The sequence below is a fragment of the Lissotriton helveticus genome, chromosome 12 (assembly GCF_964261635.1).
Source record: "Lissotriton helveticus chromosome 12, aLisHel1.1, whole genome shotgun sequence".
Taxonomy (NCBI): domain Eukaryota; kingdom Metazoa; phylum Chordata; class Amphibia; order Caudata; family Salamandridae; genus Lissotriton; species Lissotriton helveticus.
The window spans coordinates 722,042,163-722,059,754 of record NC_136073.1 but is presented as its reverse complement, the minus strand read 5'-3'; the positions used below and the strand labels follow the sequence as shown (position 1 = coordinate 722,059,754).

At 39.3% G+C, this 17,592-nt stretch overlaps 1 protein-coding gene across 1 annotated transcript in view; it reads left to right on the top strand.

Moving 5' to 3' along the window:
• VANGL2 (VANGL planar cell polarity protein 2) overlaps window positions 1–12,433 on the top strand; it is a 319,026-nt gene extending 306,593 nt beyond the window's left edge. The window contains exon 9 of the mRNA XM_078670605.1: window positions 7,075–12,433. Within this exon, the coding sequence (XP_078526731.1) occupies window positions 7,075–7,335 (261 nt within the window). The 3' untranslated portion in view covers window positions 7,336–12,433. The remainder of the gene's footprint in view (window positions 1–7,074) is intronic.
• Window positions 12,434–17,592: the final 5,159 nt, after the last annotated feature.

The window sequence follows — 17,592 nt, the reverse complement described above, 5'->3', positions numbered from 1 at the left end:
TGCCTACGCTTTTCCCCCCGATACCGCTGATGCACAGGGTGCTCAGCAAGTGCAGAACCAGCTGATACTGGTATCACCACAGTGGGCCAGGCAGTCCTGGTTTTCACAAATAGTGGAAATGGCACAGGGGCCACCACACAAGTTCCCAAAAAGAAGAGACCTTCTCTCGATGCAAAACGGAAGGGTGCTCCACCCAGAACAAGAGAGCCTCAGCCTAACAGCTTGGCTCCTGAAGACTTCGAGTTCGCGCACCTAAAGCTCCCGGAGAGCACACTGGCGGTGCTGCGGGAGGCAAGGAGGCCCACCACACAGAAGTGTTATGTAGCAAAATGGAAAAAGTTCCCCCAATCGTGCATCAGGGAAAAGCTCCAGAAGAGAATCACCAGGGAATCAACAGTTTTAAGGTACTTAACACACTCGCTCGCTAAGAGTACACCTAGCAGCAATAGTAGTCTATACAAGAGGAGAAACAGGGAAACGTTTCTTTACATCCCAGGTGGTAAAAAGATTCCTGGAGGTGGCCAAACGTATTGATCCCCTCAAAAAGGATGCCACCGCCGGCATGGAACCTCAATGTAGTTCTAACGCAACTCATGAAGGCACCATTCGAACCCATTCACAAGGCCTCTCTACATATGCTCACCATAAAGACAGCTTTTCTGGTGACAGTCACCTCGCTACGCAGGGTGAGCGAATGGCAAGCGCTAACACTACAAGAACCCTACATTCAAATTCACAATGAGAGGGTGGTAGTGAGAACAGACCCACATCTCATGCCAAAGGCTGTGTCAAAGTTCCACGTAAGTGAAGAAAATAGAGGTAAAAGCGCACAACCTTAGTTCGGTAGAAAGTTTAACAAGTCTGTTTCCAAGAACGTCTCATTAAATTCGAGCGTGCTGCTCGGGAGGCGCCTCTCGTCTTGGGCGTCTTGAAATATAACTCAAAGTAGTGCTTGCAACAACAGTGAAAGCATCCCCTAGTGCACAGATCAATGTTCTCCTGGATCTCCCAGGATTCCTTATATGAATGTTCCACAAAGATTCAATTGGTCAATATCCTTATTTTATTCATAAAGTATTTGAATAATTCTGTTCAATTCATATCACTTTGAATTTTCATTTCATTATTTTTCATAATTCACATCGTCAGTCCAATGCATTTCGGGTATCAAGACCCTTCATCTGGGATTATAAAGCTGAAAACAAGGTACAGTAACATACTATCAGTATCCATAAAAACTAAAATATAAGTCAAACTATCATAGTGTGTCCAATACATATGGTGCGAAAACAGTGCAAAAACACCCCGTGACTTAGTGCAAAAAGTGTGAATGAAACGTTGATCGTAAAAAGTAGCCCTCAGGCACTCACACGTATGTAAATATCTCACAAGTATTGTCCACGACGTAGATAGGTTTATAACGCTGTAAAACATAGATTTCTGTTAGTTTATTTCCTGCTCAAACGCTTGCATCCACTAACTTTCATTGAATGTTCCAATAAACCAAACTCACTTGATAGACGCGAAAGCGTCTCCTTCAGCATTTCCCCCGCCATCCAACTCGCGTATGTGATTTAAACAGCGGCCGCATTAGCATCCAATCATCAAGTATAACACATTGCGTGTACGTGCAAGGTTCGTTAGCTATATTCTGATTGGACTATCTTCCGATCACATGACCCGAAGGTGTCCAATGACAGCTCAAAGTGGGTTACTCATGGCAATGTTACGTAAATACAAACAACGGTAAAATAAAGTTTTAGAATATGCAAGTGAAAAAGGTTTTTGAATATGCAAGTGAAAAAAATTACATCAACTCGGACACTCAAATGAAACGAGTGGTAAAATAGAGTTCACATCCTACCTTACAGGTTCAGGGCTTGTTCAAAACAGGTCATCAGTTATAGATAACAGGTAAATTCAGTGCAATCATTCAAACCAAATGGCTTATGGGAATTTAACAAGTATATCCAATTATTTTCTCGTTGTAATAAAAAGCAGTTATTGTCACGTCCTTCTATTTTTTCAATCACCTCAAGAATAAGATACTGTAACTGAGAAACATTATGATGTGCCTCCTTGGAATGGGCTGCTATACATGATTTCATGTTGCCAGTTCTAATGTTTGACTTATGTTCGTTTAGTCTCACTTTAATTTTTCGAGTAGTCTTGCCAACATACACTTTCCCGCATGGACATTTAAGCATGTAAATTACATTTGCAGTATCACAAGTGGCATTGACACGAAGGTTAATTTTATGTCCTTTCATTGGGTGTGGTAGAGTGTTACCTTTAATGATGTTGTTACAGTGACCACACTGTAAACATGGTCTTGTTCCACGATAACTAACTTCAGGCATGGTTTTAGTCTTCAATAGTTCTCCCAGATTCTTGCCTCTGGTAAATGCAAAGATCGGAGGTTCATCAAAAATGTTTTTAAAGTCTGGTTCTGCTCTCAAGATTTTCCAATGGTTTCGAATAATTTTTTTGAATCTGTAATTCACTGTTGAGTATTTAGACACTATGGTCATCCTCTTGTCTTTATCTTTAATGCGTGTCTTTAGCAAGTCAGTTCTCTGTATGTTAACTTTTTGTTCTGCTTGCTTGATCAAAGTATCAGGATAGCCTCTGTTGCGAAATCTGTCAGCCATTTCTTCAATTTTCGTCCGAGCTTAATAATATAGCACATTAAAGATAAAGACAAGAGGATGACCATAGTGTCTAAATACTCAACAGTGAGTTACAGATTCAAAAAAATTATTCGAAACCATGGGAAAATCTTGAGAGCAGAACCAGACTTTAAAAACATTTTTGATGAACCTCCGATCACTGTAACAACATCATTAAAGGGAACACTCTACCACACCCAATGAAAGGACATAAAATTAACCTTCGTGTCAATGCCACTTGTGATACTGCAAATGTAATTTACATGCTTAAATGTCCATGCGGGAAAATGTATGTTGGCAAGACTACTCGAAAAATTAAAGTGAGACTAAACAAACATAAGTCAAACATTAGAACTGGCAACATGAAATCATGTATAGCAGCCCATTTCAAGGAGGCACATCATAATGTTTCTCAGTTACAGTATCTTATTCTTGAGGTGATTGAAAAAATAATAGGACGTGACAATAACTGCTTTTATTACAACGAGAAAATAATTGGATATACTTGTTAAATTCCCATAAGCCATTTGGTTTGAATGATTGCTCTGAATTTACCTGTTATCTATAACTGATGACCTGTTTTGAACAAGCCCTGAACCTGTAAGGTAGGATGTGAACTCTATTTTACCACTCGTTTCATTTGAGTGTCCGTTTTGATTCAGTCTTTGAGTTGATGTAATTTTTTTCACTTGCATATTCAAAAACCTTTTTCACTTGCATATTCTAAAACTTTATTTTACCGTTGTTTGTATTTACGTAACATTGCCATGAGTAACCCACTTTGAGCTGTCAATGGACACCTTCGGGTCATGTGATCGGAAGATAGTCCAATCAGGATATAGCTAACGAACCTTGCATGTACACGCAATGTGTTATACTTGATGATTGGCTGCTAATGCGGCCGCTGTTTAAATCACATACGCGAGTTGGATGGCGGGGGAAATGCTGAAGGAGACGCTTTCGCGTCTATCAAGTGAGTTTGGTTTATTGGAACATTCAATGAAAGTTAGTGGATGCAAGCGTTTGAGCAGGAAATAAACTAACAGAAATCTATGTTTTACAGCGTTCTAAACCTATCTACGTCGTGGACAATACTTATGTGATATTTACATACGTGCGAGTGCCTGAGGGGTACTTTTTACGATCAATGTTTCATTCACACTTTTTGCACTAAGTCACGGGGTGTTTTTGCACTGTTTTCGCACCATATGTATTGGACACACTGATAGTTTGACTTATATTTTAGTTTTTATGGATACTGACAGTATGTTACTGTACCTTGTTTTCAGCTTTATAGTCCCAGATGAAGGGTCTTGATACCCGAAATGCATTGGACTGACGATGTGAATTATGAAAAATAATGAAATGAAAATTCAAAGTGATATGAATTGAACAGAATTATTCGAATACTTTATGAATAAAATAAGGCTATTGACCAATTGAATCTTTGTGGAACATTCATATAAGGAATCCTGGGAGATCCAGGAGAACATTGATCTGTGCACTAGGGGATGCTTTCACTGTTGTGTCAAAGCACTACTTAAAGTTCCACGTAAGCCAGACAATACATATACCAAGTTTCTTCCAGAAACCATCCACAAACGCAGAGGGCACTGCACACTCTGGACGCTAGAAGAGCAATGATGCATTACATTGAAAGGACTAAAGATTGTTGGAAAACAAAGCAATTCTTTGTGTCTTTCGCCAGCAGTTTTCTGGGAAGACCGGTAACTAAGAACACCATTGCACGATGGATCGCACAGACCATCCAATTCTGCCACAATCAGGCAAGCCAAGAACTATAAGGAGCAGCACAAGCTCACTTTACCAGGAAAAAGGGAGCAATAATAGCTTTCCTGGCACACACACCCATGCAAGACATTTGCATGGCAGCAGCATGGGCTTCAGTGCACATATTCACTAAGCACTACTGCGTTTATATACAGATGAACAAGGAAGCACAAGTAGGACAAAAAGTGTATCAACATATATTCAACAACCAACGCTCGTCTTCCACCCAGCCACCACAAACATAGCAAACTGCTACAAAGTCTATGCGCAGCATAGTGAATCCAGAAAGATTCACACTGCAAAACAAATAGTTTATTACCTGTATGTGTAGTTTTGCAGCTTGAAGACTTTCTGGATTCACTAGCGAACTCACCACCTCCGCCAAGAAGATGAGGCAGGAGGGGGAAAATGGAATACAAAACAAGGAGAGAGAGAAGAGAAAAAAAGAATCCAAAGGTGGGAGCTTCCGGAGGATGCGTGCTGACTTCACAGCAGGACACCAAATGGTGGGATGTGTGCGCCCACCTGGGCCACGAAAAAAAAGAGGAAAAAAGACTACGATTATGGACCCCACCACTAGACCGCGGAATAATGCACAACATAATGAATCCAGAAAGTCTTCAAGCTGCAAAACTACACCGACAGGTAAGAAACTATTCGTTCTCTTCACAGCCTGTTGGCTGGAGTAGTTCGAAGCGAAAAATTATAATTCAAGAAGGTCAGTTGGAGCGGAGTTTGGATGATAGAGCGTTCTGGACCCTCAGTCTCGTTGTGAGGGAATTTTTTAACTTTGCCTTTTGGTATCATTAGCCAGTATATAAATATAGATAGACCTTTGGATCTGTTAATGCAGATTTTTGCTGAGGTGCAGCTACCTAGCTGGAGTGATCCCAACTTTCTTAGTAGGAAATCTTCTAGCAAGTCAGATTTCATTCAAACAGAATAACATCCAAATCAAACCATTGTACATAAAGATGATGAAATGCTCTTCCACTTCATAACATTCTACTCCTAGTAGTTCACTTACTCCATGTGCTCATCCTCTCAAATAATTCAGAAAAGGGGGTGGTGATGAACAGAGTGCCTGAATTAAGCAGACCACTCTTACCCAGTCCAAAGATCAGGGCTTGATCCATCACCGTTTTTTAGCTCATTGCACCATCCCAGCTCAGAACTTGGCTATATGCAAATTAGTCTGTTCCTGTCCCAGTGCATGATGGGAACAGGGCAAACCAAACTACCAAGCCAATTCTTGTACTGGGAAGGAAACAAGCTTCCGGGGACCGGTTTCTGCCATTTCAGGCATCGTCGGCCCTGCTTGCTTGAATCCTGATGGTGCAATGAGCAAGGGACTCACATCTGAGTATACCCTTCCACGCTTATGGTGGACAAAATGATTCAGAAAAGGGGGTGGTGATGAACAGAGTGCTTGAATTAAGCAGACCACTCTTACCCAGTCCAAAGATCAGGGCTTGATCCATCACCGTTTTTTAGCTCACTGCACCATCCCAGCTCAGAACTTGGCTATATGCAAATTAGTCTGTTCCTGTCCCAGTGCATGATGGGAACAGGGCAAACCAAACTACCAAGCCAATTCTTGTACTGGGAAGGAAACAAGCTTCCGGGGACCGGTTTTTGCCATTTCAGGCATCGTCGGCCCGGCTTGCTTGAATCCTGATGGTGCAATGAGCAAGGGACTCACATCTGAGTATACCCTTCCACGCTTATGGTGGACAAAATGATTCAGAAAAGGGGGTGGTGATGAACAGAGTGCCTGAATTAAGCAGACCACTCTTACCCAGTCCAAAGATCAGGGCTTGATCCATCACCGTTTTTTAGCTCACTGCACCATCCCAGCTCAGAACTTGGCTATATGCAAATTAGTCTGTTCCTGTCCCAGTGCTCTCAAATAAGCATAAATACTGGCCAACATGCGATCTTTGCAAGTAAAATTACTCCTAATGCCAAAGACAGATGTTTTAAAATGTGCATACAGCTCTAGAATGAGACGACTATTACTTCTAGCCTTTGTTTTCGGGATAACTTGTATATTCAGTTTGATTCTGTCCTGCTCTTTATATAAACGTAGTTAAATTACAACACTGAGTTTAACACGGTCTTAAAAAGAAACAAAATTGTCGTATACATGGCATATTTTAATTTAAAACATTTAAAAGCAGTTTCTGTAAATGTGACAAACGTCCCAATGTTTTTTTGTTTCACAAAATGAAATGGTTTTCTGCACATTGATGTTCTCTGAACTCGGCATAGGCATTTTTCTTCTGCACTTAAACAGATATTTTTGTTTTTTCTGTATAAAATGTACTAGCCCTTTGGACACGTAATAGTAATATTGACGTATAGTTAAAAAAACACGACTTCCATGAGTAAAGCTATGGAAATATTGCCTGAAATAATTGTACAAATGTTTAATGGAGCGTCAATAAAAACTCCACTTTCCGTTATCTACCAATGCTGTTGGGATTCTGGACATAAATTCATAGTTTCTGACCACTCTGTTGATAATGACCAAATGCATCTAGTAAATATGTTTGCTTTTGACTGCATTTAGATGTATAATTGGATTTTCTTGTCTCGTCATCCTCCCATACAGGCTTTTCTAGAGCGATACCTTGGTCCAGGACCCACCATTCAGTACCACAAGGAGCGCTGGCTAGCCAAGCAGTGGACACTGGTCAGCGAGGAGCCTGTCACCAATGGCCTCAAGGACGGAGTGGTTTTTGTCCTCAAACGTCAAGACTTCAGTTTGGTTGTTACCACAAAGAAGATCCCTTTCTTTAAACTGTCTGAGGAGTTTGTGGACCCCAAGTCACACAAGTTTGTCATGAGGCTGCAATCGGAGACATCGGTTTAGAGGAAACAGAGTAGATTTCCATGAATTAAGGCAGTGGAGGGTCCAGCGTGTAATTGGAGACAGAAGGGAGACGGATACCTAAGCCACTGTGTTTGTGTCTCCTCTTTTGTCTCTGATATCTGCATTTTCACCCCATGTTTGTTCTGCTTTTCACACAGTTCCTTCTCATCCGTCCAGTGTCTCACCATTTAACCTGTGTTTGGCTAAAGAGGACTGCCTCTCTACACCAAGCCCTCTTTCAGGGACCCACAGTGTAATGTTCCAGCTTCAAGGATTTGAGATGGACCCCCTCCGTTTGCTGTACTTCACCTTTTCGTGCTCCTTTGCCCTGCCTTTCTTAATGTGATGGGTAGGTTTATAGCAAACAACTGCCAAACACTCTTGTTATCTTGTCTCAAAGGTACTGATTACCACTACTGCACTGAGTGACTGATCATGTCCTGCATCTTCCATTAATCTTTTTTGGGAGTTCTATCAGGAGCACTTGGCCGTGTTGAGTAGCTGTGCTTTGAGCACTGTTCAGCAAGGCTGACGCAACAGAGGGATTAACGTGGTGCCGGAAGTTGAGGGCTACACCTATGTTTATCTGGATGTATATTGACTTTCTGTTATTTCAACAACAACATCGGTGCTGGCCCAAATGCTCCACATTTCTGTCCTGGAGCATCTTGTATTTCTCAGTGTCCTCCAGACGCAACATTTTATCAATCCAACTACATGATCCATGCTCAACACTTTGAAGAGGAGAGTCCCTTGAATTGAGCGCTGCTATACGACTCCAGGAAATTTTCAGTGAGGGATAAAATGACATCGAGAAACATCTAGCTACTTGTAGTAAAACTGAAATGAAACTTCAAGTGTCTGACTTTGTGACACTGATAAGAACTGACCACTAATGCCCATGCGTCCGGTGCAAAGCTGTGAGGATTTCAACCAGAATCCTGTATATGTACATAATGTTGACTTTTTTTTATATTGTCCTTTTTTAATAGTGAATTACTGTATGTGGGTTGTGGACTTTGAAGAGCTCGCACATTCCAATTTAGAAGTGCTTTTTTTGCCTGATTCTGCCTTTTACCAGTTATTTCTCACCTCCCCGGTCTTCCGAAAATGAATCGTAGGGAAACTCTGAAAAGAACATGAAGAGTTAGAGTGGCCACTCTTTAATACAGAGGGTTGACGACTAAGCAGCATAAGAATCACAACAGAAGTTAGGGTGAATCTCAACAGAAGTTACGGTACTGGTAACAGTACTGTTTTTTCAGCTGGCCAGCATATAACACACACCTCTTTTCCTAGATTGTAAATTCTTAAATCACGAGATGAATTTCTCTGTCTGGCTTAGCTTACTCATTCACAATTTAACTGTGCCACACATCTGTAGACACTAAGAATAGTAGAAAACAGACTGTAGCCTTCAACTGGGATTACGTGTCTTTCCATGCACAATTTAAAAGAGATGGCAGTTTGTGTAAATCAGACTGGAATGAATGAGGATGTGATTGTAATCCAAATCTTTTGTCCCTGGTATAATATTGACCTCTTGCTGACCCCGTTCATTTACAATGACCACTCATATTTGCAGTTTACAGCTCAGTGGTTTAAACTTCTACATTTTCCATCTTAGTCACTTTGGGCATTTTGGTTGTTTTTGTTGCAGTTACTTCATTTTGTTCCGCTCCATCTTTTACTTTGATCTCAAGGTCAGAACAAACAGACAATTATGCACATTGGCATTAAGCTCTAATAAATTGACATTGGATTTTTTTATTTTTTATCTTTCAGTTAAACTGTTCTCTAGCGCTGCGATATACTATTTAACTGATACAGGCAGAGTTACCTTGACACAAACCATTGCTTAGATAGGTTGCAGTTTCTTTGAGCAAGTCTCCTATTAAACAAATATTGATAGTGTGCTTACTATCAAAAGCATTGTTAAGTAGGCTAGAATATATTGCGTTAATTCCCGTGTTCATAAGCAAATGCATTGAGATTATGAATAATATTCCGAACAGCATATGGTTATAACTAGAAAGATAAAAATGTAGTCTGTGTTGCAAAACAAATTGGTAAAATATGAACTCTGTACAGTAATTTACTGTTTTGAGAGAATTAACACAGCATTGATAAACTGTATAAAAAAGTATATCCTAACTTAAACTATTGGTTGGTGAAGATTATACAGAAAAGTCCTTCTTTGCAATTTGTCTCTATAATACGCCATCTGTAGAACTTAATTCCAAGCTGTAAATATAGAAAGTTAGCAAATAAGAAAAGAAGCAGTAACAGCAAATTTCTTGTTTTTGTTGTTGGTTTGTTTGCTTTTTTAGTGGTAATTTTAGATTGTCAGGCAATACCTGAATAAGAACCAGAATCCTCTTTGTAGTGTTGGCTGCTCTTTGCGGATTACCTGTTCAGTTTCAGTTAACCTCTCCTTTCAACGTTCTTACTGGAAAATGTATTTCTGTACATCTTTCCTGACAATAAAGGGCAGGAATTTCCATGTTTGTTCTTTCCCTTTCAATGAATTTGATATTATTGGATAGCAGTTGTCATTCCAAGACCTTTTTATGCAGTTATTGAAGTCCAGTAGACTTGGAAGTATGTTTTGGTTAAAAATGCTTGACAAACATTCAAAGATTGGTACGGTTTGTGTGTACTGCTTTTTCGATGACTCGTCCCGGCTAAGGTTGGAGCTAAGTCTGTACTCCTAAGGGCTGTCACTGCCAGATGACTTCACTGTGATTTCATAGGGTTGTTCCTAGCACTAAAATCTTGTTTTCATATCAATTTAAAGATGTGAAAATCATGACGTTTACTCAACATTTTTTGTACCAATCATATTTGTTTTCATGCTATTACAAGAGGTTTACATATGTGGTATGGTCATGGGTTTATTGTAAATTGATATATGAAGTGAATTTTCAGCTAAAGTGAAACAGTTGAGAAGGAAAATCACCTCCTGTTTTTAAGGGCTCACTTTTGTATGTGCGCCAGATGCTGAGATGTACTTCTGCCCTCCCCATGGTGCTTTTTTGCCTACGTGTTTATCTCTGGAGAACAAGAGTGCCATTTTTCATGCAAAGATAAAAATAGGTAATGTGTTATGTTTGCATTAGTGTAGGTTAGCACACATTTTTGGCACACTTTTCTTCTAATTTGTCATACTTTGCAATCATTCATGGCCTTTGTTTTTCAGAATTATTCCTTTGATGGAAAGAGTTAAAAAATAGGCAACATGTGTGTAAAAACTCACTTTAATTTGAGCCCTTTCCAAATTATTACCAGCGGACAAACTATGCAGCTATTATTCACCTGTCATCTTGTCTTCTCTCCTCTTCTAAGATCCAGTAAGCTCCCTCTTGTCTCTTTACTACTCTTCATTGTTATTTCTTTTCAAACTCATGTGGGCATTTTTGGCTGTTTTCCTCCTTTTTGCCAAGTCTCCTGCCTGACTATAAATTCTTACTCAGACCCGATGAAATTATCTGTTTACATTTTCATTAAATGCTTTTTCTTCTCCACTTCCACTTTTTTTTGTTTGAATTTTTTTTTGTAACTTTAAATCTCCCTGGACTGCTTAGATGCATCAAACAATTGCACTGAACAATAAGCAATGAGCATCCTCTGCTTAAAATGTCAATCCTCGGTTTTAAGGGCAGAACTTTACATTGCCCAACAAGTCGGAAGTTCCTGCCTAATATTGGACCTTCGTCAGTTAATTCTTTATCATCCTCTTTGTTTTGTTTATTTCTCAACCCTGATGTTGACTATACTTTAGAGATTTAATGATTTCCTGAAAGATTTAGTGTGTTGTGCAAGAGTCAGTAAAATACTAGGTAAGCCTGATATGTAATACTTCCATTCAACCCAGGCCTTTGAAACACACATTTCTAAGGGCAATCTCCTGATTTCTCTTTTGGACAGACTGTCTCTAACCTTAGGTTTTCACTTACTTTGTTTCTCTTGCATGTTTACTGACTCTTTCTCGATCAAGCTTTTTCTTGCCTTGATTTGATTTCCTGTAATTTGGAGTATTCCATTTCCTCTGTAGCTAGAGTGGTGCTGTAATACATACTTTTCGTTTAATTTCTCCACAACTGATGGTTTGAATACATTAAGAATTTTTCTTGGGTACTTATTTTATTGTTTCCTGTTCTTAGTCTTTACTGTCCATTCTCAAATTGAGTGTGCTTCACTGTTAGATATCCATGTCTGCTAATTTGGGTTTATTGGGTGGAAGAAAACTCTGATGTATGAAGAATTTACTGTGCTAGATTAGAGAAAATGTTAAAATTCTTTCAGACTTTCCCATTTTCCTCTGTTCCAACTCTCTGAAACATATTGATGGGATATTATTTTATTTTGTTTGAAAAAATTGCAAAAACTCTCACAAGTAACACTCTTTTAGGAATGCCTGAATTCCTTGCAGTCCAGCTTTTTTGCATATCTGTTTCTCTTATATAGCTGTAAATCAACTGAATTGAGTAAATCGTTATGGCTTAAGTAATCCATGCTGTCAAAGTGGCAGACACATAATTTATGGTGATTCACAGCAAACCTCAGCCAGTCTCCCAAACAATTGCTACGGGTGACAAATCTAAACTGTCTCTCAATGTTTAATTCATTATTCAGCCAGTATACTATAGATTCTTTCCCTAACTCGATCTGCTCATGCCTCCGCATTCTTGGCCACCCCCCCTCCCATTTTATTATTCACCACATTGTTTTCTGGCCAACCATCATTTAGAGCATTTCTGCTGATACTGTTTTCTGCATCAGTGAATAATTGAATCCGCACACATTTCTGTTGTGCGCCATCCAGGGCAGCTGTGAAAGACTTTCAGTCGTGTGAGATTGTAATGTAGTTTTTTCCACTTTTACATCTAGGATTTTTTTTTAACCGAACTGATTTTCAATTGTGCATGCCTGTAGAAAATTGTAAAATGTAAAAATTGTTTTTTTAATATATATAAAGCCTGTTTTTACAGTTTGCAGTGAATCTAAGCATTATGGCCATGTTAGAGTTGTTGTCTTTTTCTTAAACCTAGAAACTAAAACTACATTTTTTTTTACGAAATAAAACATTTGAATTTAATTATGTTTTGTGTTTTGTTCATTATGTAGATGCAAGTTTATTCAAAACTATTTTACTACTGATTTTATGTTTTTATAATAATGGTATTTTGGTTGAAGTTGAATAATAGCTTTTGCTTATGACTCTCTAATGCCTTGTCCGAGAACTATGTTTATGGAGGAGGTTTGGTATTTGTACCCTGGGTAGTCTTGTTGTCGTGAGAGGAAATGGGACTTCCTAAAATCCTCTAAAACAGATGTCTCCAACCAGTTGATCTGGTGCTACCAGTAGCTTACAGACACCTTCAGAGTAGCTCGCTTTCTTGAGTTCATTTTTAAATAAGCACAAAGTCACAGTTTTCTTTTAAGCTTAAGGAAAGGCTGTGTTTATTTTACATTATTCTCTTCAGGATACAGATAGCAGGGACATGATAATGAGCATTGCTGAAGTCCGATATATGACCCAGGGCACACAGGTAAAGAACTGAAGCACCAAGATATTTAAATCTTAAATAAGAAACCTTGTCAACTCAATATTGGAGTATCAGAACAAAGTTATGTTTCTGAATGCTTTTAAATTCAACAAATTTAAAATGAAGAGTTAACTTACTGATTAAGAAAACTCTTTATTTTCATTTTATCCCATTTCAAAGTGTTACATTTACAAACATCAGGACTTTTGCTCCCAGTGGCCAGTAGACACTGTGCCATATTTATAACTGAAAGATACTGTCATTGTTTTCAAATGGGAGAAATGTAAAGTGGATGAAAGTATTTCTATGTAACACTGAGTCAAGGTTTTTCTCCACTTTCAATTACACCAATTACGTCTTAATATTTTACCAAGCATATTTCTCCACTTAAAATGTCTTCTATTTAAACAAATGGCAGTGTTTTTCTGTTATAAATTTGGTACCATGTCTGCAGGGCACTGGATGCAAAATGGCTGCTGTTTGTAAACGTGACACTTTGAAATTGAAGAAAATTTAAATGATGAGTTTTATGGAATCCATATAAACAAAGTTAACTCTTCAGTTTATTTTCTCCCATTCCAAACGGTTGCATGCACACAGCAGACATCTTATTACTAGTGGCTGATAGACCCACCGTCATTTTTAAATCTGAAAAATACAGCTTTTTTGTAAGTGGGAGAAATGTAAAGAGCAGAAAACTGTTGCATATTATGAAACATGTTTGCATAACATTTTTCTCCACTTTAAATTTCCCCCATAAAAAAAGGGTTGTATGTTTGTGTTAAACATTTAATAGTTCCACATATGGTGAAAGTTATGTCCTGTGCCACAGGTACACATAACACAGAATCTCATTCACACGTACAGATATATCCATGCCATTCATACACACACTTGTTCATACATCCCCAAAGACCACACTCTCACTGACACACATGGCAGCCCTGTCAGTTTCTCACAATCAAGAAGGGGGGGGGCATAGCACAACCACTACTCCAGCCTCCCCAATCACACCTGTAACAAACACAAATGGGAATATTGTGTATGGATCTCTAGATTAGAGTTGCACGTGCTCAGTGAAAAAGCCCTGTCCAAGTGCTCCTGGTCAAATTATTTTGTTCAGTCCATATTCTCTGGCTGTATGAACATTAGGTTTACATTTACTGAACTGGAACCTGGGGTGTCTGTAACATTGCACTAGTGGCTCGGTCTCGGTAGCTCACAATGATTTTCACTGATCAGAAGTAGCTCTCACTACAGAAAAGGTTGGAGACAACTGCTCTAGAGAATCAAGTATAGTTCATTATTGTGTTTTCACATTTCTATAGTCCATCCTTGCCACTGAGGAGAAGCATGGCATTTTACACAATGACATTAAAAACCGCAAAATATCAATAAATTAATACCAAAAAACCTCAATGTAATTGAAATAAAAAGGCTAGTATAAGAATGTCAGTATAAAAAGCATCAAGATGGATGCATGCAAATATCAACTTTAATGTTGATCCATATAGTGGTGCATTTTATAAAAAACTGAGTAGATACTGATGAGGGACTTATTTAGCTTGTTGAAACCATGGGAAAGCTGGACTAAGCACATCCCAACTTCTGGTTATTTGAACCATACTGCATCTTTGAACGGCTCACCACATAAAAGCATGGGGAGGGAAACCATGGTCTTGAAAGGGATGCAGTAAATAGAATATTAGTTTCTACAGCAACAACAAGGTGGTTTATCTGAACAAGCAGTGATGTGATCAGAATTGCATGTATCAACCAGCAACATTATGCTACAACACTTAATATTGTTAAAAAAAGGTAAGAGTGGTTTGAAGGAGAGCAATAAGGACAGCGTTGTTGATACTTGGTCTGAAAGGAACATGTGCCAGGCTAGAAGGTTGTAAATCCTAAATAGTAAGAAAGTGCTTATTCTGTAACAAGAGCCTGCACACCAGATTGAAAATCATAAGTAGAAATAAAATTCTCACCGTAGTATAAAAAGCATTGGGAATGCCAATAAGTCTGGCGTTCTGCGACGTCAGAGTTTTGGATATGTCAATGCTTGTTTGTCATAGCTTGGCAAACCATTACTGTTCTGGATGCTGCTGGGTGCATATCAATCTAAAAAAAAGGCAAAAAGCACAAATTGCCACATTAGTACCTGACAAATAAGGGAATAACTTATAGTTTTGTTGTGCTACTTGTGAAAGGGAAAAATTCTGTCACTCACAGTTAAGTAAGCCCATGGCTGCAAGTGGCTGAACTATTGCCCCAAGCTGTATGCTGAGTGGTAGAAAGAATGTAAATGACCCAATAACATCAATGGATGAAGAGAGCGGAGTGAAAGTCCCTATGAGTATATTATGCATATATTTTGTTAAATCAAATGGTTTTGGCTTAGGCGGGATCCAAATAAGTGAATATTTTTAAATTCCAATATCTTGGTCCTTGCTGTGTAAACACTACAGTGTCAGTAAAGGCCTCAGCAAGTCCCAATCACTCCAACTTGGCAACTAGAGACCCTAGCTGTTGAAAAATCCTCTGGTGTTGGACAAGGTATTTCTTACACCACTGCATCTATTTAAAAAAGTGTGTTTTCAATGGGTCATTGGTTACATCCGATTCAGGCACTCTTATAATGGTTCCTATCCAATAAGGACTCTAATTCCATTAATTCTTTGGTATTATCCATTTTTTATTTTTTACTTTTGTGCAATTACTTCATTGCTATTTTTCTTCCTGTGTTCATTTTTGTATCAAATTGAACGTAATCTTTTCTTTTATGAGCTCCAATGCATTTCGGGCAATGCATGCCCTTCCTCAGGGAGAAAAAACTGTTGGAAATACAAATATAGCTCACAAAAACAGAGAATTCACATATAAGCAATTTCATCAATTTTGGGAATTCAAACCATGCGGGACTTTCTGTCGAAGTGCTCGTGCTCATGCGTGTGAATGGTAAACATGTCCAAAAATGTGTGGTGATGTGCCCGTGATCGTTACCGATATGTGTCGCAATATGAATAATAAACGTCAGACCAATCGTCAAGCCAAACTCACGTATAAGTCGTGATGTTCTCAAGCTTCAAATGCTGCACGAGAAAACAAAAATGTGAGCCAGTCTATCTAGCATACGATTAATCATAAGTTGAAATGTCGGGTCTTGGTACTAACCGTTTTCTACCACAAAATGTAGTGTCGTCTGTCCCAAGAACGGTCCTGCCCGTCTTCTAGCTTTCGAGACGCAAGTGTTGCTGGCGCCCATAACATTGCTTCCGTGTCACGTGGACATCGGAATGAAAACTGAAAGCATACTGTCTGCGCGGCCGAATGGAGATCAGACTCAGAGCGTCGAAAACGATAGATTTGAATAATAGTGAGCGTGATTGAGAAACAATCATTATAGAAATATAAAAATTGTAATGATGTCTAAAATGGGAATTATGAACTTATAAAAATGAAAATTATAAAAAGTGTTATAAATTCACGGAGTGTGTTCTGAACTACAAAGTGTGCGTGTGTTGAGTGTGGCCTGTGTGTTATTCCCAATAATATTGTGAATTGCAAACGATGATATAATACAATCATACACCATTATAAACCAAGGTGATGGGTGATTGCACCCTTCTAGAAACGTAATCATGCTGTTATACATATTGTTTACAGGTAACAAGAAAGTTCAATACGTTCATTGAGTCCATTAGGTTTAAGGGACCCCAGCCAAGGAAGCAAGCAAGGTCTATACCTATTATAGATTTCATTTGGAAGGAGGGGATTAAGGTCATGTCTCCTCCGGTCCTGCCAAGGATTGATAAAAAGTATAAGGCTCCGGAGAAGTTCCCTGCTTGCCTTAAAGGACAACCAAAACTGGATTCAGTAATCGTTCAAGCTGCACAAAAGAGATCTAGGAACCCTTCATCTCCAATCGCGGCTCCACCTGATATAGACGGTAGGCGCCTGGATGCATTTGGCAAGCGTGTTTCAACTATGGCAGCTACCACGGTCCGAACTGCTAACTCATTGGCCGTCCTGGGCAGATATGACCGGCAAATGTGGTCAGATATCTCGCCATACATAGACCAACTTCCAGAACCTTCTAAGTCTGAAGCGCAAAAGATCCTACAGGAAGGTGAAAGAATCTCGGCTGAGAATATTGATTGTGATGTTGATGTGGCCACAACTGGCTTCAGGCAATTGGCAGGTGCTGCTGTCCTGCATAGGCAAGGTTGGCTACGCTTCACTTCGTTCCGTCAAGAAGTGCAAACAAAGTTATTGGATATGCCTTATGACTGAGAGATTCTGTTTGGTCCGCAAGTGGAAGAAGCCCTGCAGACATTCAAAAAGGATACAGAAACTGCTAAAGCCTTGGGCACCCTGCAATTTCGTAAGCCACCCTTTCGAGGAGCGAGAGGACGTGGATCGTTCTCTAACCGAGGCGCATATTCACAACAGTCCTCTTACAGGCAGGGAAATCAACGCTATCAAACACAGCGTTATCAGTCCTTTGGCCAACGAAACAATTATTCCCAGAACAAGAGGAGACCGGCCTACCGCGGAAAGGATAAACGACAATGAGCCTTATCACCTGCCACCGCTTCTGTTCCAATCTCATGCAAAAATTGGAGGACAAATATCAAAATACTACTCAAAATGGTCATCGATGACATTGGACAGGTGGGTCCTGGACATTGTGGCCAAGGGCCATGCC